Raw genomic sequence first — 24,131 nt, forward strand, 5'->3', positions numbered from 1 at the left:
TGTACTTACTACAAAGAATAAATTCTTAGGTTTAAAAGTTTATCCAAATAATCCCCATTAATGTATTAAAAAATGAATAATATTATGAATCGGGATGAATGTGTACTATTGGCTATGATCATGAAAATTTAGGAACTCAAAATCTATAAGGGCCATTGGAAAGAAAATATGGTCCTTCAAAAGAGACTAACCTTAAAAGGCATGTGATGCAACAATATATATATATATATATATATATATATATATATATATATATATATATAGAGAGAGAGAGAGAGAGAGAGAGAGAGAGAGAGAGAGAGAGAGAGTTGTATATGAATAAGATATATTAGTTATAGCGCGCCCTTTCAGAAGTTACTAATGCGTTGTTATTGTCAATAAATCTTTCCCAAGCTTGATCTCAGTCACAACTATGGATCTTGGACAGGTATGTAAAATTTCAATCAATAATGTATGTTTTCTGCATTTCGTTCTATTAGGATAATTGAATACGATCTGCTTTCTTTCTTTCAATTTCATTTCCATTTCCCTCTTCTTTCTTAGAGACATTTTTAATTTTTCTCTTCTACGTTGAAGAAAAATAACGAAATTATGTACACCTAATTAGCATGTTTTAAATTTCTTATAAATTCAACTCAAGTTCGTTGTCTGTCCATTGATTTGGTTGGAATGATTATATTATTGTTCAATTCATCACATTGTACTATGCGTGCAGCCTGTAGAGGAAAACTACGCTAATCCAAACACTTGCTTATTTCATGTTCTCTTCAAGGTTCACTTTATTTAATGTATTTGCATTATTTCAACATTTTTCTCTATTCGCCAATGGCTGTTGTTAGTTCTAAAAAGTATAACGTTTTTCGTTTTTTGTGTCTGGCAGGCTGCGGCTTTGGCATTTTACATTCTCTCTACCCTCTTTATTGATAACTTTGTCATCATTTTCGTGATTACTGTCCTTCTAGCCGCTCTTGATTTTTGGGTAGTCAAGAATGTGAGTGGGAGAATTTTAGTTGGTTTACGGTGGTGGAATGAAATAAATGATCTGGGTGAGAGTGTTTGGAGATTTGAGTGTCTTGATCAAGAGGTGCGAATTGCTTGTTTACTCAGTTGCAACTTGCATGTTGTTATCCTTTTTTTAAAATGATATCTCTCTGTGACTCTGTCTATCTATAATGTCTCTGCTGAGTTGCATATGATTGCCATCCAAATGCTATGGAGATACATTACGTATTTTGTTTGTTTTTTCTCCAGTCACTGGCCCGGATCAACAAGAAAGATTCATGGCTTTTCTGGTGGACACTTTACCTTACAGTAAGAAACATCAATTGATAAGAGATTGTGATGACATTCTAGTTTTTCTTATATCCTTTTGCTATTTATGGTAATTTGTCAGAAAAATTGAAGGGGTTGTGCACAGATAAGCTTATTTAGATGGTTCATTCATGTGTTGTTTTGATATAAGTACTGAATAAGGTAAACAGAGTGACCGATTCTCTTAAATGTTGGATCTGAATGGAAAGTATAACTGACATTTGGGTTTTTCCACTGCTTACATTTTTTCTTATCACCCTCATCCAAAACATTGTTATCCATTACATCATTTTCTTGTGTATTCCTCTACAGGCAGTTGCGTGGACCCTGATGGCAATATTCTCACTAATAAAGCTGCAAGCTGATTACCTCCTAGTTGTTGGAGTTTGTTTAACCCTTAGTGTTGCAAATATTATTGGTTTTACCAAATGCCAAAAAGGTATGCTGATTTGTGTGTTATTCAAATTGTATCTTATATTTCCAGTAATATTTATTGGTTTAAGGTGGGGTCACTTGCTCACTCTAATTTACCTCCATACTTCCAACATAAATTAATTCATTATACTACTAACATATAAATAAAGCCATCTTCAAGAGTTGAAATTGAGACATATTATTTGATTGCATCTGTTTCTCTTGTGGGGTTCTATGAAAACATGTTAAGAGTTCATTGTTTACATGTCAAATGGTAATTTCTGCCCTGAATTTAAATCAACAGTGCACAAAGTTGTCCACCTTGTCATCCCAATAAACAATGACACTTGGTTAAATGAAAGAATACATTTTCTTTCTTTATTATCTCTGAGATCATTTTTCTATTAAGGGAAGAAAAAGAGGACACAAAAATGAGACTTGTGTTCTTCCTAACTGGAAGGATTTCTTTCTACATAAATGTTCCTTTTTGTTTGGCAATCCTTTATATTTATCAAATGGAGAAACAATTTGCAATGGATACCGCTGATTGGTTATTTTCAGATGCTAAGAAACGGATTCAACAATTTGCCACCCAAACAATTGCTTCACGGGTCACATCTACATTACAATCAGCATTCAGTGTTGTTTGAGGAATCTTTTACCCCTACGTCAGTTGCAGAAGAAAACTCTGCAGAGGAAATTCTTATCTCAAAATCACATATGATGACTCGAGGATGACTTTATATAGAATGTATGGATTTAGTGAACTCCCTGTTCTCCAAGGAAAAGTATAGAATACTTAGAGTAATAAAGAGTCTGAAAGAGGAGAGGTAGCCCTCGCCCAGTCCTGCAACCCGCTAGATGACTCAATGGCTACAGTATTAGGTAAATTGCATTGACTGTGTGCCAGCACATGCAAAATTTTGTAGCTTCCACTGTAGTGGCTATGACTATTATTGTCAAATGACAAGCCAAAATAATTACTTTTTCAACTGCAAATCATGTTTTTTCTTGGTTACTTTTTTGCATTCAAGTTTTAAGAATAACGTTTTTTATTACTCTATTTCTGTATCCATTCTACCATTTATGTTATAAAAGCTATGATCATTAAGTACTATTACGATTTTATGGTGCTACGATATCTCAGTTAAGCCAATACTCATGTGAACAAAGAAATACAAAACGAACATAAAAATAGGTAAATCAACCCTGTTTCTAAAAAGACATATTTAATGAAACCCAGCCAAAAAAATACACCAAACAAACATTTTTATGAACCACCTCATATACAGAGAATAAACTCAAATACTTCATTTTGTAACAAATTCTCTTTTTTGCCAATTTGGACGTAACTTGTAGTTATTAATGGTACTCGATTCAATTGCAAGATTAAGCGGAGTCTCAAAATCTTCAGCAATCATATCTCCCAAAAGTGCGTAAACACTCACAACAGTTATTGACATTCGAGCCTAGAGAATCTTGTATGTACAAAATTCATTAAAACATGCACCCGTGTTCATTATCTAAAATTCTTTAACTCGGAATCAAGAAAAGGAATATGGGGAATCAAGGAAGTGCAAAGCTTCAAAGCACATAGTTTTCCTTTATGTGCGTAACCAATATTTGGAGAGCGCTTCGGAGAAACTATTAATTTCATTTTCTACACATGATTGGTTCGTCTAATTGCTTCCCAATTGAATTTACAGAAAAAAAAGTTTGTAAGATTATTTCCTGTGATCTTTGGAGTTCAAGATGTTCCTTTCCACGAACAAACATTTTGATAGAAACAAATACATAAATTAATTCATATATCTTTTTAAGAGAGTGATTTTATTACCAATTTCTTATGCGCTTCATTTATAATTGTATCGACTAGTTTTATCTGACAATACATGTTATGCTGATTATTGTGAGGTGTATTGTGACTAAAGAAAAACTCATGCAACTGATTATTTGAATTTAATTGTTAACCAACCTCAACTTGATAGTATAACTTTCCATCATCGGCTACTCTTAAAGCAGTTGAAAGAATATTTGATTCACGTCTAACACCGAGTCTAGTAGACATAAACTCAGTCAGATACTGTTTGAGCACTTTCTTTCCAGCTTCTTGTATTGGGAGGACGAAGGTGAAGAAATTTAGAGAGATTTTGGTCAAGAACATAAGGGTTCCTGAAGAATATGCCAACCCCAGCACCCTAGGTACTGCAATGAATAACCATCAAACGCATATATGTATTTGCAGAACACAAGAGACTGCTGAGCCAGTAGTGCTACACCGATCTCTGAGAGAATGTATGTTGGTTGGTAAGATCAAGGGCACTGCTTTCCTTCTTGGAACCGCAAAACCTTTAGCCTAATTGTATATAGTACATGAAAATGTTTTATGTTTGCACTTCTAATTACAAGCATGTCACATATTATTATTTTTTTAGAAAAAATTAAAGTTTATGCAAAAAGAAGTACTATGCACACGATTTTTTTTTATTTTAGAAAAAGCTTATTTTGGTGGAGTAATAAATATTTAATGTATTTTCTTGAATTTTCTTGTTAGATAATACTCTAATATGCTTAACTTTTGTTCAGAATAAATAGAAAGAATCTTAAAATAAACTTTTGATTGTAGTAAACTATAATAGGCTAATTCGAAAGAACTTTTAAGAAATTGTTCAACAATCATTTTGGTGGAAAGAATTTTCCACGAAAGAAGAAAACCCTATCCCTTGCTATATGCTTGGCCGAAGATAACGCAACTCCCCCCAAACTTAGCAAAAAATGCATCACTATACTCTGATCACAGAATACAAATATCACGGTTGAGACTTACTACTTCAAACTTCAAACCCCACGTTCAAGTTAGAAATAGAGAGTAACCTAAATTTTGTAAGCAGCTAATGGATCTACTCGTAGATATTCAACCATAAAAATCTAAAATAAATAGTTTGCTAAAAGGGGAAACAAAAGAAATAGGTAACCATGGGATTCTGTGGTGAGAAATCAGAATCTCAATCTTCGTTTCCCAAGGTAGCATTTCACTTCCTATACATAAGAAAAAGGTCACATTCACGTTCATACATGGTTTTCTCCATGCTTGTTTCTTTTCACAAGTTTAAAACATCCTTCTCATTACCAATTTATCATTTCCATTAACGTTATATTAATTGATAAAACATTCAAAATCATCTATATCAACTACTTCCACGTGCTTCGTTTGTATTCTTTTGTTATGATCACGATCAACCTTGTTTGCAACTGCACCATGAAACCATCCCCTAAGATCCTAATTGGTCACAAGAATTCATCGTTTCTTGCAAGATGCCACCATACTCTGATCATGTCTATGTCCAATAACTCCACCGCCTGTGGCCTCAATCTCCATCTCAACACCATGCAGTGCCCTTTTCACGTGCGGGAATTTGGACGCATAATGCATGGAAGTCAACAAGTTTTCGGGCTGCTCTCTTCGAGTTTTGGCCAATCAAGTTCCATCGGTTTAAGCGCAACGAGAACCACAAAACGGGGTGTGTCTGCCATTGCCGGGATAGACTTCAAATTCAAGTCTCGTGACTTCTCAAGCTCCGTGGAGACATGTGAGAACATTAATGGTAAAATGGTTTACCTAAAGGATGGCATGAATGTGAAGCCAATAGCGGAGGAAAGGGTTGACAATGACGAGGATAGTGTTGGAGGAGAGGAAGTGTCTGGTTTAGAAGCTGATGAGAAAAATAACAAGAGTGAGAATGAACAAGAGGGTGGGAAGGTAGAGGAGGAGGAGACAGAAGTGGAGAAAGAGGCATGGAGTTTATTGCAAGAGGCACTCGTGACATACTGTGATAACCCTGTGGGGACCGTGGCAGCGAATGATTCGGAAGATCAACAACCTTTGAATTATGATCAGGTTTTTATAAGGGATTTTATCCCTTCGGCTCTTGCTTTCTTGCTCAAGGGAGAAAAGGAGATTGTCAGGAACTTTCTCCTTTACACCTTGCAACTCCAGGTAATATATATACATGCATACATACAGTTTGTCGTTATTATCAAGGGTTTTCGTTAGAAGTAATGGATAACACAGTATAAAGTTGTTTGTTACTTTTGGTGCCAAAAGTTACAGTGAGAAAAAATAAATAAACAGACCTGGATGAAGGGGAAACACATTTTTAGCCAAAACTATCGATATAGGTAAATTTTGAGGAAATTAGTCAAATGGATAATTCATGCTTTAAAGCAAACTTGTACGTCTTTTTACTTGAAGAAAACTATTTAGTAAAACATGAGGAATTAGTGATATTTTTTTTAATTAAGAGAGCACTTAAGAGAGAATATGTATAAAATTGGTGGTTTGTTCTTAATTAAGCCGTAAATAAATGTGATACTGTTGTTTGTCATCATGTCATGATTGATTTCTGTGTATTGATGTTTAATACGCTGCATCCTTCTCCCTATTCAATTGCAAGAGTTGGGAGAAAACAGTGGACTGCCATAGCCCAGGGCAGGGCCTGATGCCTGCTAGTTTCAAAGTTAAAACTATGAAAGTTGAAGGAAAAAGTGAAGAAGTTTTAGATCCTGATTTTGGGGAATCAGCTATAGGTCGTGTTGCTCCTGTAGATTCAGGTTAGATTTTTCTGTTCTTTAGGATGTGCCTGCTGCAAAAGGGTAATTCTTTGGGAGATTGCTTGTACGAGCATTTTAAAAAACAGCATTTCTCAGAATATTATTTGAGTAACATCACAAAATGACTTGTTTCTTTGTTTGGTTTTCTGATAGGATTGTGGTGGATCATCCTGCTGCAGGCTTATGGTAAGATTACTGGGGACTGCAGCTTGCAAGAAAGGTTGGATGTTCAAACAGGCCTAAAAATGATCCTTAATCTGTGCTTAACGGATGGCTTTGATATGTTTCCTTCTCTGTTAGTAACTGATGGATCTTGCATGATAGACAGGAGGATGGGTATTCATGGCCACCCCCTTGAGATTCAGGTGAGTGAAAATAAGCAACGTTTTTGCATTCTTGTGTTCTATATTAGGTGTTGTAAGGATTTGGAATTCTCGAATTTTTGTTTCAGCTGCAATAGTCCTAGTCGGTTATAGCTACTCCTACTTTTGTTATACACTCAACATTAATGTATCGGGGTTGAACTTGAGATGAGAAACTCTGGATTCAGATTTCTGTCTCTACTCTTAGAATCTCTCATTTTGGTTGAACTTGTGGTAAGTTTTTGATTTGCAGGCCTTGTTTTACTCAGCTCTTCGCTCGGCCCGTGAGATGGTTGCTTCAGATGAAAATTCCAAGAATCTGGTTGGAGAAATTAACAACAGACTCAGTGCACTATCATTTCACATTAGAGAATACTATTGGTTGGATGTGAAAAAGATGAATGAGATATACAGGTACAAAACAGAAGAGTACTCATTGGATGCCACAAACAAGTTCAACATCTATCCAGATCAAATCCCTTTGTGGCTAATTGATTGGGTTCCAACCAACGGAGGATATCTGTTAGGGAATCTGCAGCCAGCTCATATGGATTTCAGGTTTTTCATGCTTGGAAATCTTTGGTCAATCGTTTCCTCTTTGGGCACCCCAGAACAAAATAATTCTATTTTGAATCTGATAGAAGCAAATTGGGATGATCTCGTGGGGGAAATGCCTCTTAAGATATGTTATCCTGCCTTGGAGCATCATGAGTGGCGAATAATTACAGGCTCTGACCCCAAGAATACGTATAAACTTTTCCCTTCATATTTCTTTCAGTTGTTTAGCAGACCCGAGTTCTTTCTTTTCTCTTTTCGGATAAAAGAAAGTACATTAAAGAATGTATAGTGTTTGTATTATTGTCTCTATGGTGTACATCTCAAGTCTTAACTAAAAACACCATGCTTAACTTGTGCAGCCCTTGGTCATATCATAATGGTGGGTCCTGGCCAACCCTTCTGTGGCAGGTAAATTTCTTTGCATTTGAAAACATGTTTGTTTTAATTAAGGAAAGTTGAGAAAATGTCGTTGTTCATCTTCACAACTAAACTTTGCTTCAATACATGTCTTCAGTTCACACTTGCATGCATGAAAATGAATAGAACTGAACTGGCAGAGAAAGCAGTTGCTTTGGCTGAGAAAAGACTGCCCCGTGATTCTTGGCCAGAATATTATGACACACCCAATGCAAAATTTATTGGCAAACAAGCCCGGCTTTATCAAACTTGGACTTTAGCTGGGTTCCTTGCATCTAAGATGCTTTTGAAGAATCCTAATTTGGCTTCCTTGTTATGGTGGGATGAGGATTTTGAGATCCTTGAGAATTGTATTTGTTTGCTTCACAAGAGTGGCAGAGTCAAATCCTCTCGTGTCCCTGACAAATCTCAGATTCTCGTGTGATGAGAGGCCTTCTATACAATAAAAGGTCTAGGGTATGGTATGAGTTTTATAGGAAATAGTAAAAATTATGGTGGTTGTGAATATGATAAATATGGCTTTCCTTTTATGAGAGATGGAGATTCTCACTCATCTATATATATGCAAACATGTACATACTGAATTTTCTTTTATTAACATGTGTTTCTGATTTCAAAGATACGAAACTTTGCCAGTTATGTCAACTGATCTTTACAGTGTAAAAGGGTGTTCCCCAGTTTCCTTTCAACGGTTATGACTAATTCGCAATAAGTGGTACAACTGATTACGTTTAATCGATTTGGAATCTAAATGCGATTACTAGCGGTAGTAAACTCTCCCAGAATGATATCAAACAAGTGGACTTCAACCTTTAGCAGCTAATACATTTTCAATACATAATGTACATCCCAACCACACAACACATGTAAGCAAATGATGGAAACAAAAGCATGAAAACATTAGAAACCTGCCGAGTAGCCAACGAAAAGGCATCATTTATGTTAAATTAATAAATAAATTTGGTCACCTCTTATTTGCTATCTACATGTTAAAAGTATAACCTTTAGAAAATGATCTCGATAGTAGACACTGTAAAACTAAACCTCGGAACTTCACAGAAGTCCTCTTCTTCTCTTGTAGTCACTGATAGTTAATGTAAGTGCATGCCTACTCCCATCATTCTCAGAAACCCGGCACCCAACTGTTTCTTCTATTTTTTGTTTCCTTGCCAGAAATCCATTTTTGAGTCCCTGTGGTCCACCAAAATTCTTGAGTTCAGCCAAAGAGATAGGCAAGTCGAAATCATGGAGCATGTATGATTCTGTTCCACCATCCACAGGAGCATTGGTATCAATCAACTTCCCTTCATTAGCAGCTGCTTGCAATGCCAATTCTGTGACTTCAACACCAATCTTTGTTGTAACAGCTGTTTCTTCTTTCTCTTCCCCCTTACTAACTTCACCATCCTTTTCTCCTTTATCTTCACTCTTTTCAGTATCTTTACCGTAGTAATTCCTCGACCTTGTCCACCTTCTCGAAAAGGGATCATAGCCTTCCTCACCAGCTTTCAAATTGGCATTCAACTGTTTATGCTCAGACAAGTTCTTGAAGTTCTCAACCTTGTTCTTCCTGTTCATCTCAGCCAGCCTCAAAGCCTTGGCATCATTCTCCCGGGATTTACGAGATGCTTCCAAATCCGCGAGCTTTCTCAAGATCCTATCCATCTCTGCTTCATCATTCTTACACTTTGCAACCTCCAACAGATTCTTCAAACGATCCTTCTCCACTGCAATGTTCAGTGGCCTAGATGGGGCTGATTTTTTCTCCTCTAGCATCTGCTTCACAGTAGCGGCTGAATAAACATAAGCGCTTGTTCTTCTTATGGCCTCCTTCTTCTCCAACACACTCATCTTACTCGGCATTTGGCTGCAAGTTCTTTCAACTTCTCTAACCCACTGTCTGAACTCTCTCTCCAAGGGTGCAGAATCTGAAACTACAGCCACCTGAAACTTTTTAGCAGAGTTCTCACTTCCCCACACACAGACTAGATACTTGTGAGTGACTCTATTCTCTACCTTGTAATGCTTATTTGGGTCACCTCCATCAACTCTCTGCACTGTGCAGAGCCTGTAAACAGGTCCCCTTTCTGACTTTCCTATGCCAATTCTCACAAAACATCCAACAATTAACTCCTCAAAAAATGGTTCATTCAACCACTTCACGAGCTTTGACCTCCTAATGGTGATTTCCCTTATGTTCTCAAAAGTTGGCATCCTTGATTCATGAATGTTCTTGTCATCATCACTGTCACCCAATCCACCATCATCAGACGAGTCTCTTTCACTGTCAGACCGAATAACACTCTCACTCTGACTAGAGCTACTTGGACTTGCCGTGACCCCAGGTTTCTGCTTGCTATTTGAGCCTGATCCTGAAGCCTTTCCCAATTTATCATGAGGGTCCAAGATTTGTTGCTTCATCCTTTTCGCGCGCAATTCACTTAGAACATCTCCCTTGGAGGCCGTCCTCTCAGCATTTCTAGCCGATGAACGAACCTTGGCAGATGATGGATGATAAGATGAATTTGCTGCAGAACCAGTCTTTGCACTTGCATTTTTGTTTTCCCTCTTCGATCTCATTTTCTCTTTGAATTCCTTTTCACATTTTTTGGTTGCTCTATCAGACAAAATCATCTCCCTTTCAAGTTCTGTCATATTTGCGAGCTTCTGTTTGTCGTCTTCGTTCTTGTAGAGATCACTTCCAACATCAGATTCTTCACTGCTGCCACCATCTCTAACGGGAACTCCATCCTCCAAGTCAGCCCCACCATGCTCATTACGATTACTATTATTACTACTTCTTCTGCTGACGTCTAATCTCTTCTTCAGTGGAACATGGGATGAATACCTCTGTGGTTTCTTGTTTGCACCCTCATCAGAGTCTTCTTCTCTAGAATGACTTCCACCATCGGAGAATGCCGCACCACCCTCACGTTTTGATTTCGAGTTCCGAGACTTGTGCCGCTTTCTCACCGGAGAACTCGTCCTTCCAGCTGCCTCAAGAAGCATATTTTCCAAGTCTGCCATCGTCTCTTCTGTGTTTATATGTATGCAGTCTTGAGCTATATGAGTCAGACCCCAACAACCACTACAACCCACGTAAATGGAAATTTTACGATAAGATCATATGCAGTAGTTAACATAATTATCAAAAATGCATATAAATAAGCAGAATGAAAAATACAGACGAATGTGATGAACTTCGACTTTCTGGGTGATAGTACTGAACTGACTCATCTTAGTTCACAATATGTAATGCAGTTCAAAGTTACAAAATTAAAATAATAATAATAATAAGTCAGAAAAGATAAGCAACAAATAAACACCTGATCAGAGGCAATCGTGCGAGGGAACAACAAAACGAGGAATGATTCCAGTACGAAGTGGTTCTGTTTGTAGAAATTACGTAATTCAGCGAGAGTTTGAGAGGTCCTCCGGGGATCACTGTGTGCCTTTTGCTGTGTTTTAGTCCTCTACTCACAAATTATATTAACAAAAATTATTCTAAATTTTACGACTCCCAATTTATAGAAACTAACTCCTATATATGTATGACTTGCGTATATGATGCTTGACTGATTCAATATAAACAATTTTCGTTATATGACTATTATCAAACTGGTACTTTTTTTCTATTATCGAACAGGTATTATTGTTGTCATTGGTATTTATTAAAAATATTTACTCAGTATATTTTTTATTCAAATTAATTTTTTCGAAATTTTTTAATCTTAGAAATATCTTTTATATATATTGTAAATATTTAATATTTTTTCACATTTTAGTTTATGTATAAAATACAAAAATAAAATAAATAACAAATTTATCTATATAACATATCTCTTGTATTTTAAAAACTACTAAAATTTCATCTAGTATAGTTAGTTTGCCTGGATAATCGACTTAGACTATTGTGATAAAAATAACAACAATAATATAAGAAAGGGTTACTGTATACATGCTTTTACTGTATCAATGTAGAGAAATACAACTGAGATTATCTTTGAAAAAAAAAAAATCATCCACGTCTATATTCATACTCAATAGGTGTAATATTTTTATTTCACTACAAAAAATACAAATGTGAGTATACTCGTTCCTATTACCACTATCAATTAATTAATTTTTATAAGAAAAATCATGACAAAAGAAAAGTAATATTATCAAATAATCAGTATTAAAATGACACATAATTTGTTGAATACTAAATATTTAGAAAAATATTATAATTATATATTTTTTAAATTAGGACCAAATAAAATTTCGTTAAAACCAAAAAATTTATTAAGTTTACAAACGAAACAAAATTAACAAAATTAAAATATAATTTTAAAAACTTATTAAAAAAAACAAGTATCCAAATTTAAAAATATTTTTAAATGTTTTTATACTAAAGTCTAATGAAATTTCTCTTTTATACACTAATTAAAATTATTATACATTTGAACGAAATTATACAAAAAAATTAAACTAAAAAATAATTGAAATTTAGTATAAATATTTCATCTTTTTGAACTTAAACAAGATTCATGATAATGACATCAAATTATTATATTATAATAAATAAAACGTCTTTATACAATTACAATGATAAAATTACACTTATGATAAAGAGTTGAGAAACAAAAATAATTATATAAAAGAATTATCGAAACAATAATCTACATATAAAAATGAACAATAAATGAAATTATTAAAGAGAAATTAAAATGATCATATGTGTGTCTTAAAAATAATTTGATACATCATTCAACTAGAAATCACATAAAAAAGAACAAATATATAATAAAGGACATGATGAAAAGTATTAGATCTAAAAAAAACTTTTCACACATCAAACTAGTCAAACTAATGAGAGATAATAAAAATTATTTTAGAAAAACAAAAATTCTTCAAATGAAAAAAAAATTAAGGATAAAAAAGAATAAAGAAGATAAGTTTGGTTATGTTACTTATTAGAGGAAGAGTTTATGTGATTGAACAATTGAAATTGAAAATTAAATACTTTTATGGGGTTAAATATGTTTTTAGTCCCTAAACTATTGGCCATTTCTGGTTTTCGTCCCTCTTCCAAAGTAAGGTACACTTTAGTCCTCATACTTTTCGAAACTTTGGTTTTAGTCCTCCAAAACTAACACCGTGAAAAATATGCTGACGTGGCTAACGGACTGACACAGTTCTTTTTTTTTTTTCAGAGTTTATCAGCTTTTCTTCCTTTCTCTCTCCCTCCTCTCTTCCTTCAATTTCAAAACAATAAAATCTTCCGGTCAAGCTTTTCTCTCGCATCTCCCATCACCGGTCACCTTCCATGAACCATTTTAGCGGTTGATTATCCTGTCGAGAAGCTTGCATGTTACATTTCTGATGATGGAGGTGCTCTGTTGACTTTTGAAGCCATGGCTGAGGCTGCTAGTTTTGCCAATTTATGGGTTCCCTTTTGTCGAAAACACAAAATTGAGCCGAGAAATCCAGATAGTTACTTCAACTTGAAAGTTGACCCCACCAAAAACAAAAGTAGAACAGATTTTGTGAAAGACAGAAGAAGAGTAAAGAGGGAGTATGACGAGTTCAAGGTACGCATAAATGGCCTTCCAGATTCCATCAGGAGAAGATCTGATGCCTTTAATGCGAGAGAGGAGATGAAGATGATGAAACATATGAAGGAGAGTGGGGCTGACCCTACTGACACTGTCAAAGTGTTAAAAGCCACATGGATGGCTGATGGCACCCACTGGCCTGGTACTTGGGCAAATCCTTCTAGTGAACACTCTAAAGGTGATCATGCAGGAATACTTCAGGTACCACACATTTCATTTTTATACACTGTTACTTATATGCTAATAAATAATAGTTCCTAGCTAATGAAACATGTACTTTCAACAAACATTGAATTGTAAGAACGTGAAAAGGATATAACACGGGATGCTTCATTTCACAAAAAAGGGCATTATTGTTCATGGAAGGTGACCGGTGATGGGAGATGCGAGAGAAAAGCAGGGAGAGAGAAAGGAAGAAAAGCTGATAAACTCTGAAAAAAAAAAAGAACTGTGTCAGTCCGTTAGCCACGTCAGCATATTTTTCACGGTGTTAGTTTTGGAGGACTAAAACCAAAGTTTCGAAAAGTATGAGGACTAAAGTGTACCTTACTTTGGAAGAGGGACGAAAACCAGAAATGGCCAATAGTTTAGGGACTAAAAACATATTTAACCCTACTTTTATGCGAAAAGATAAATAATAAATAAAAATATTAAATAAAAATAAAAATATTCAAATATAAAATATAAAACTATTTGATTTATTATTGATAATATAACATAACCACATCAAAATTAAGATAAAGAGGAAAAGTACTTTTGTGATGTGTGTAGATTTCGTGGATATAAAATATGTTAAGTAATTATAAGAAAGAAAAAATTGTATAGTGAAAAAAATATATAAAAATAAAGATTAAGATAATATATATATATATATATATAAGTGTATCAAATTTAGTTGAGAAAAAAAATTTCTATTCATAAAAATACATACTTTAAATACATGGTTATTTTAATAATTTAAATGAGATGAAATGAGTTTTAGAGATAAAAAAAAAGTCATATGTACATACTATTTTTATGTATTTAACTAAAAAAAAATACTCATACCAATATTCACACTCAATCGAAGATATTTTGCAAAATAAAAACATGTTCGAACAATATTCATAAAATCAATTTATTTCGTGAGAGAGAAAACAGAATGCGCATGAAGGACAAGTGTAACATCCCAATATCCCACATTGGATAATTCATAATTTATATATTGTAACATTACATTTACGGTAACATCCCGTAATCTCACACTTAAAAATTCACAGTTGATATATCTTAAACTCAGATTTCAACTATAAACTCCTAAATATAACTTGAATTCTTCTAACTTATTCTTCGATCTCTTTCTTCCTTGGTATTGTTTCAGACGACATTCCTTCATCTGCTCCCGTATAACGAATTATACGATCATCGCACATACCCAAACAAAACAAACAAGTAGGGTGAGCTAACATGCAACAAATCATTTATAAAACATGTATAATTACCTTGATATAAACATCATATAATAATTATGTTCGACACCCTCATACCACAGTTCCTATTAGACACTCGTCTCACAATACCCAATAGACACCACAGTACCCAATAGACACTCATTTCACAATACCCAATATACACTTATCCCCGACGATATGTTGTTGAGTAATTCAACGAAAGCTTCCCCACTTGTGATGCCATTCTTAGTCCCCTCACTATGTCCAAAACCGGCACATAGACCAGGACATCCTGCCCTTCATACCATCCACAATGTTAGTCCCCTCACTATGTCCAAAACCGGCACATAGACCAGGACATCCTGCCCTCCATACCACCCACAAGGATAGTCCCCTCACTATGTCCAAAACAGGCACATAGACCAGGACCTCCTGCTCCTCTCACCACATAATTCATCCCTCTCTACTTGAGACTAGATAATTATTAGAGTATCAGGATAACCCCCAACTACGGGACTCTCAACATCAACATATACACAAATACCATAACATTATTGAATCTCTCCACAAGACTCATACCATACTCATATTCCTCAACTCACATTATATCCTTACAAAATCTCCCCATAATACTCATATCATGTTCAGACGCATAAACTCAATTGCAATATAATAAAATGCAATAATCACAATTATAATTCATAATTTCATATCTACCATAATAACATGAATTAATCATACATTTCCATTCCAACAACATATATTGCATAAAAATTTAACAGTACAAAATCTGTTCAATAGGATTTAAGTCAAAAACTTGTCGAGTAGACTTCCAGGAAAGAGAGGTGCGTCACAATGGACAACTTAAGTACCAAGTCTTTCCTTAGCCAAAGTGTTCCTCAACTAGTTTTTAACAAATTTCTTATTTACAGATTTTAAACAACAGCATATAATATTAACACCGAAATTTATTATAGATATCAAAAAAATAGAAATTTAGCAATATTGAGATCCCTGAGAAGATACGAAATTAATATCTCTAAATCGGTAACTCCGATTTCAAATCTGAATGGTCACAAAAATTCACTATTTGTTATAAACTACATATTAAAATTTCAGGTTGATCCAACGGTTAACTAGATAGATATTGAGGTTTTTACCGAGGTAACTCAGGTGCAGAATTTTAAGTGGTTTTCGGTTATACTCAAAATGCGGAACTAATTTCCCTAATCACAGACATTTAATTACAAATCTGAACGGTCAAAATGACTTAATATGTCTTATGAATTACATACTAAATTTTGGGCTCAATCTAACGGTAGATGAAATATATATGAAATTTGTACCATGATAGCTTAAGAACAACAATACAGTGTTCATCCGATTGTTTCACACTTTCGAAATTTCTTTCTCTAAACATAGACCTTCAATTACAAATCCGATCGGTCAAATTGTATTAATATGTCCTAAGAATCATATATCAAATTTTGAGGTTGATCTAACGGTTAAATAGGTCAAAATCTATATTTTTACCGAGACAACTTAGTAACAGAACTACAGGGTGACTAATTTACTCAAACTTGCAGTATTTATTTCTCCAAGTACAGACTTCTATTTTCAAATCCGAACGGTCAAAGTTTAGTAATAGGTCTTAGGATTCACATACTAAAATTTTAGCTAAATCCAACGGTGAAAACAATTAATAGAAAATTTTCACAACAGTAACTCGAAAATAAGAAATTATAATAATGAAAACTAAATTTATATAAGTGAATAGATAACTACCATTACCAAAATTTTAACATACTCATAACTCATATTCATTATCATAACATGGATAAAAAAAATCATATACAAGAAGGATTAGCTCCCCTACCTCTATTCCAGACTTAATCTCCTGCTCCGAATTTGTTTCCCCGAAACCCTTCAGAACCTCTACTCTTCTTGCAACTAAAAATTTCTCCCTAACTCTTTCTTCTCTATTTCTCAAGCTCTCACTTGATTCCTCTTTTCTTGGTGCAAAATACCCTTCCCTCCCATGGCTATTTATAGTAAAAAAAAAATTTACTATTCATTAATATTTTAATATTATTTATTATCTTAATATTATTTAAAAATAATATTTCAATCATTTTCTCACCAAATCTGATCCTAATTTCTACCTACTACTTTCTTCCATGCTAAGGAATCTTAATGCTGAAAATTTATTTTTACTATTTACTTTTTACTATTTACTATTTACTTTTTACTATTCCATTTAAAAAAATTTTACTAAATAAGTTACCAAAAATTTGAACCTCTCCTTCTAAAATTACTATAATTTTATATCCAAAATTTACAATTTTATATCCATTAAAATTATTATTACTAATAAAATACTAAAATTTACTACTATAAATATATATATATATATATATATATATATTTTTTTTTTTTATGGGTCTTACATTCTCCCCAACAACAAAAATTTTCGTCCTCGAAAATTCGAAAATAAAAATTTTTAATTTAATACTCATCTGAACGCATTCAACTAGAAAAGTCTCACACTCATAACCTGAATCATTTCTCTACTTATTTTGTGCATAAAATTTCTAGCATCTCAAATTGAAATGTACTCACAAAAATTAAAATCATAAACCTTCCAAACACTCTTACTTTAGCCCTATCACAACCATCATTAAACCTTCCTCACTAGTCTCAAAATAATCTATTAATGTTTTAAAAGAACTCATCACTCATAAACTATAAATCACAAGATTAGAGAAAACTTTTCATTCCTACTATAATCAGAAAGTGATTCTCCTTAGAGATCCTTATTTAAGACTTCCATGACGCTCTAAAACTCTAAGAATCATTCTTTTTCCGTAACAACTTTCCATTATATTTTCTCAACACAGTTTCCACTCCTAGAAATCGTACGCCTCCAAAAGCCACTTATGTTTACCAAAATTTTATACTAGATTGCTCCACCTTACCCTATACTTCTATTTTTCGTAAAATTTCTAATTACTCTAATGATTACACGGAGTCCAAAACACTATTACTAAATAATTCATCCTTATGTTTTCTTTTCTATACTCATTTATCAAGAACTTGTCCAAAAGTAATACCTATATTGAGTATGCTTTATAACATCCATATAAACCCTTCCACACTTAAGATCATGCATCATTTCCTTCACTCGTCCTTGATGAACTTATCTGATTCTCGGTAATACTGCCTTCACCCTTAACTACAACAGTCAACTCACAATTCTTGAAGACCATAAACTTCTAAAAACATATTTGAACCAAACCATCCTTTCGATCATACCCTAGACTATAATGTCTATCCTTCACTTGCATTGGTCAGATATCCCTAAAATATTGATCCTCATCTTTTATTTAACCCACACTAAATGTTGAACCACTATTTTCTTTCCCTGATAAACACTTCTGAAATATTTAACAAAACTAGAATAATCAAGCTTATTTCAAGATTATACTCCAAATTACTTCAACCTTCATGTAATTATTTTCCTAGCAAACATTTCTAGTCTAAGTTAAAACATTCTTCAAGAATTAACTTATAAACTCCAAATTTTAGGAATATAAACCTTGTCCTCAAAATACCTTCCCACATCCTAAGCTAATATGAATTCACAAACTTAATGTTGTCTCTAATCCAGTACCTAACAATTGCATATCTCTGATAAGACTCAACAGATCACTCAATCAACAATGTTATAAATTCTGAAACCACTTATTTTAATCTCAATAAGGCCGAATTTAAAACTAACTAGATTCCTTATCAATACTGCACCTACTCATTTAAATAAACCACTTATGCCACATAAGTTAAACGATCTAGAGAGATTATCAGGGCAATCAACCACAACCCACCTCAATTATAACGTGCTTCCCGAGATCAAAACCATACCCCAGGATATTTAGTGTTAACTAAATCTAAAATTTTTATCTTATGCGAACTAAAAGTAAGTATCAACAAGTTCACTCACACACATCACTTGATAGAGATCAAGGTGCGACATATAAATCTTTACCTATCCTTTACATCACCATTGAGGTTTGAATACTACCATATAACTATGCCTGATGAAATTGCTCCAATCACAACCTACAACTTCTTAATTATTCCTAATTCCCTAATCACATTAGTATTGCAACCCTCCTTTTTATCTATTTCCAAACTCTTCTTCTTCCTTATCTTGCCATGTTCATAATAATATCAATTCAACCTACACTACCTCTACTAACTTTAACATCCCAAAATCAATAAAATTTACAACCGTAAATCATGACATTTTAATCCTATCAAAAATACCAAATATTTGCATAAGTCGAAAGCCAAAATTTTCGTACCTGGATTTTCTCCACTACTCCTCATACAAAAATCACATATTCTCAAATCTTATCTCTAATACATTTACTGAAAAAAATCTAACCATCTCCTTTTAATCATCCATTTAGCTTAGAATCCTTCCAATACTTCATTCTTCTCTAAAGACCTCGTGTTCTCTTAACTTATAAATTTCTCCTCCTATTAAACTTTCTCTCAATCCTCTTTATGCCTTATACAACTTCTCATCTACTCTTCTTTGTCTAATATTTGATTTATTCTTAATCTACTTCAGTATTCCTATCCCTTTTTATTTTAAACTTTATCTTCAAATCTTCCACCATTTTCTTTCTTCAGATTCCAATCATCGCTGATACATCAATCCATGTTACCAATCTCACACAATGCCACTCTGTTTCTCATCAATACTTCCTTCTCTTCTGACTTCTAACGTTACTGATATACTAAACCAAACTGATTTCTCAAACCTTGCTACATTCATGCTTATCCAAAGCTTCTCTTAATCTAGCCTTTGAACTCAACTCCTTTTTGTGAAACTTAAGATATCTCATCTATTAATTTGTTCTAGAAACTTCTAAAAATTTTACTTCTAAACACCAACATCTTCACTCATCCTTTGAAACTTAAACTCTAATATTATATCTCCTATCAAGGCTTTAACTAATTCTAATATCTTTCCTTAAACCCTCAGAATTAAGAAAGGAAAATCATCTATGGTAAAAGTCATGAGTAGTTAGACATAATACTCTACTATCTAGATTTGGAGGAAATGGTAAATTATACCATTTAGACTCAATTCTTCACAGAGAAGACACGGAAGACCCACAACACAGAGGTCATCCTAAGGACGAACTGCTCTGATACCATTAATGTAACATCCCAATATCCCACATTGGATAATTCATAATTTATATATTGTAACATTACATTTACGGTAACATCCCGTAATCTCACACTTAAAAATTCACAGTTGATATATCTTAAACTCAGATTTCAACTATAAACTCCTAAATATAACTTGAATTCTTCTAACTTATTCTTCGATCTCTTTCTTCCTTGGTATTGTTTCAGACGACATTCCTTCATCTGCTCCCGTATAACGAATTATACGATCATCGCACATACCCAAACAAAACAAACAAGTAGGGTGAGCTAACATGCAACAAATCATTTATAAAACATGTATAATTACCTTGATATAAACATCATATAATAATTATGTTCGACACCCTCATACCACAGTTCCTATTAGACACTCGTCTCACAATACCCAATAGACACCACAGTACCCAATAGACACTCATTTCACAATACCCAATATACACTTATCCCCGACGATATGTTGTTGAGTAATTCAACGAAAGCTTCCCCACTTGTGATGCCATTCTTAGTCCCCTCACTATGTCCAAAACCGGCACATAGACCAGGACATCCTGCCCTTCATACCATCCACAATGTTAGTCCCCTCACTATGTCCAAAACCGGCACATAGACCAGGACATCCTGCCCTCCATACCACCCACAAGGATAGTCCCCTCACTATGTCCAAAACAGGCACATAGACCAGGACCTCCTGCTCCTCTCACCACATAATTCATCCCTCTCTACTTGAGACTAGATAATTATTAGAGTATCAGGATAACCCCCAACTACGGGACTCTCAACATCAACATATACACAAATACCATAACATTATTGAATCTCTCCACAAGACTCATACCATACTCATATTCCTCAACTCACATTATATCCTTACAAAATCTCCCCATAATACTCATATCATGTTCAGACGCATAAACTCAATTGCAATATAATAAAATGCAATAATCACAATTATAATTCATAATTTCATATCTACCATAATAACATGAATTAATCATACATTTCCATTCCAACAACATATATTGCATAAAAATTTAACAGTACAAAATCTGTTCAATAGGATTTAAGTCAAAAACTTGTCGAGTAGACTTCCAGGAAAGAGAGGTGCGTCACAATGGACAACTTAAGTACCAAGTCTTTCCTTAGCCAAAGTGTTCCTCAACTAGTTTTTAACAAATTTCTTATTTACAGATTTTAAACAACAGCATATAATATTAACACCGAAATTTATTATAGATATCAAAAAAATAGAAATTTAGCAATATTGAGATCCCTGAGAAGATACGAAATTAATATCTCTAAATCGGTAACTCCGATTTCAAATCTGAATGGTCACAAAAATTCACTATTTGTTATAAACTACATATTAAAATTTCAGGTTGATCCAACGGTTAACTAGATAGATATTGAGGTTTTTACCGAGGTAACTCAGGTGCAGAATTTTAAGTGGTTTTCGGTTATACTCAAAATGCGGAACTAATTTCCCTAATCACAGACATTTAATTACAAATCTGAACGGTCAAAATGACTTAATATGTCTTATGAATTACATACTAAATTTTGGGCTCAATCTAACGGTAGATGAAATATATATGAAATTTGTACCATGATAGCTTAAGAACAACAATACAGTGTTCATCCGATTGTTTCACACTTTCGAAATTTCTTTCTCTAAACATAGACCTTCAATTACAAATCCGATCGGTCAAATTGTATTAATATGTCCTAAGAATCATATATCAAATTTTGAGGTTGATCTAACGGTTAAATAGGTCAAAATCTATATTTTTACCGAGACAACTTAGTAACAGAACTACAGGGTGACTAATTTACTCAAACTTGCAGTATTTATTTCTCCAAGTACAGACTTCTATTTTCAAATCCGAACGGTCAAAGTTTAGTAATAGGTCTTAGGATTCACATACTAAAATTTTAGCTAAATCCAACGGTGAAAACAATTAATAGAAAATTTTCACAACAGTAACTCGAAAATAAGAAATTATAATAATGAAAACTAAATTTATATAAGTGAATAGATAACTACCATTACCAAAATTTTAACATACTCATAACTCATATTCATTATCATAACATGGATAAAAAAAATCATATACAAGAAGGATTAGCTCCCCTACCTCTATTCCAGACTTAATCTCCTGCTCCGAATTTGTTTCTCCGAAACCCTTCAGAACCTCTACTCTTCTTGCAACTAAAAATTTCTCCCTAACTCTTTCTTCTCTATTTCTCAAGCTCTCACTTGATTCCTCTTTTCTTGGTGCAAAATACCCTTCCCTCCCATGGCTATTTATAGTAAAAAAAAATTTACTATTCATTAATATTTTAATATTATTTATTATCTTAATATTATTTAAAAATAATATTTCAATCATTTTCTCACCAAATCTGATCCTAATTTCTACCTACTACTTTCTTCCATGCTAAGGAATCTTAATGCTGAAAATTTATTTTTACTATTTACTTTTTACTATTTACTATTTACTTTTTACTATTCCATTTAAAAAAATTTTACTAAATAAGTTACCAAAAATTTGAACCTCTCCTTCTAAAATTACTATAATTTTATATCCAAAATTTACAATTTTATATCCATTAAAATTATTATTACTAATAAAATACTAAAATTTACTACTATAAATATATATATATATATATATATATATATATATATAGATTTTTTTTTATGGGTCTTACAACAAGAGCATGAAAAATATTGGATAAAGTAATTAATTAACATGCATTTGTATCAAATGAAAAATAAAAGATTACATGTTATGCTCGTCAAACTTCATTCGAAAAAAGTTTAAGAAGAGAATAAGGTATCGCGCGCTAAGATAAAGTGAATGAATTTTCAATTTTACATTCAAATTTTTATTGAATTCACTGACATTTTGACGTCGAATTTAAAAGTCATTCGACGTTTTATATTTTTTTACTTCAAATTATAATTCTAAACGACATTTAATAATTACATTTATTTATAAAAATATCACTAATATTGATTATTCAGTAGTTGAACATTGAACGTGTGTGATATTATATATTGTTTTTGTACTAATGATATTTTATATTATGACAGTAATGCAATAGTGGTCCACGAGTGGATAAAGTTCCGGTAACATGCAACTAAACTATAGTATAAGGATCCTTCCCCTTTTTCTCCTAAGAACTACTGTAATTTTTTTTAATTATATGTTTTTTTTTTGTCGTATATTTTCCATGTTAGTTATTTTAAACTCAACGACTACACTATTGGTATTGAAATTAAATGTTGAGATACACGTGTTAACCTTAAGTTGTCAACCTTTAAAATGAACATATTTATGCCACGTGCCTTCACACATTAAATTGCGTTTCCTGGACACGAGGGGTGGCGGTGGAAAATTCATACCAAACATCAATGAAATTATAATATTAACAAAACCAACAATTATATATAGCTTATGGTATAAATCAAACTTAGAGTAGCTTATGGTATCTCAATTTAGAGTAAAATTCTTTCTATGATACATTATTATAGAATATTGTTTCTTATAAAAAGGACTATGGATCTTACAAATATTAACAGAATAACACGGTATCATATATTCATTTAATATTTCGTTGCTCTATTAGAATTAAATTCATTTGAAGCAGAATTATTTCCACTAAATGAATGAGAATGTTTCATATCTATCAAAATATTGATCAATTGAACCATACTATTTTTGCCTAATGATAATTTGATTGAAATTACGTGTTTACCTTATTGCTCTAACAAATTTTTAGATGATGGATATGGAATGTTAGATATACTTTTCTTACAAAAGGTGTAAATCTAAACGATGAGTTGGGTTACAGGCTAAATTTAGGATGTGTTTGGATTTAAAGGAGAATTTATGAAAGTGGATTTGAGAAGAAAAAAAGAAATAAGGTGAAATTATCTTAATTAAGAAAAAGAGGATGTGATTGTAAATGAAATCGGTCACTGATACAGTTTTGCATTTAACATAAATTTTGGTTTCGATATTGAAAAAGGATGTAATTCGAATTGAACTGATCTGGCTATATTATGTATTCGAGATTATTTAACAGAAATTACAAATTTATTATCCACACTCATTTCTTTTTTGGTAATTGTAGGATTATTATAATTTTTATTTAAAATTTAATCTACGTAGTTATGCAAGGAA

At 33.0% G+C, this 24,131-nt stretch overlaps 2 protein-coding genes and 1 pseudogene across 2 annotated transcripts; 2 read left to right on the forward strand and 1 right to left on the reverse strand.

Annotated features, from left to right (window-relative positions):
- The first annotated feature begins 293 nt into the window (after window positions 1-293).
- On the forward strand, window positions 294-2,710 carry LOC124827403 (Golgi apparatus membrane protein-like protein ECHIDNA). Its single transcript, XM_047300451.2, has 6 exons — window positions 294-427; window positions 716-772; window positions 881-1,084; window positions 1,252-1,311; window positions 1,624-1,750; window positions 2,287-2,710. Exons 1-6 carry the CDS (start codon window positions 413-415, stop codon window positions 2,373-2,375), a joined length of 552 nt encoding a protein of 183 aa, XP_047156407.1. The 5' UTR covers window positions 294-412; the 3' UTR covers window positions 2,376-2,710.
- A 2,241-nt stretch (window positions 2,711-4,951) lies between these two features.
- On the forward strand, window positions 4,952-8,208 carry LOC124827406 (alkaline/neutral invertase A, mitochondrial-like). The gene is made up of 6 exons (XM_047300455.2): window positions 4,952-5,722; window positions 6,180-6,336; window positions 6,490-6,701; window positions 6,952-7,445; window positions 7,616-7,664; window positions 7,771-8,208. Exons 1-6 carry the CDS (start codon window positions 4,952-4,954, stop codon window positions 8,095-8,097), a joined length of 2,010 nt encoding a protein of 669 aa, XP_047156411.2. The 3' UTR covers window positions 8,098-8,208.
- A 518-nt stretch (window positions 8,209-8,726) lies between these two features.
- On the reverse strand, window positions 8,727-10,734 carry LOC124827404 (protein RTF1 homolog pseudogene; annotated as a pseudogene).
- Window positions 10,735-24,131: the final 13,397 nt, after the last annotated feature.

This window comes from Vigna umbellata, chromosome 5, assembly GCF_029865625.1.
Source record: "Vigna umbellata cultivar VRB3 chromosome 5, Vumbellata_1.0, whole genome shotgun sequence".
In the NCBI taxonomy this organism is placed as follows: domain Eukaryota; kingdom Viridiplantae; phylum Streptophyta; class Magnoliopsida; order Fabales; family Fabaceae; genus Vigna; species Vigna umbellata.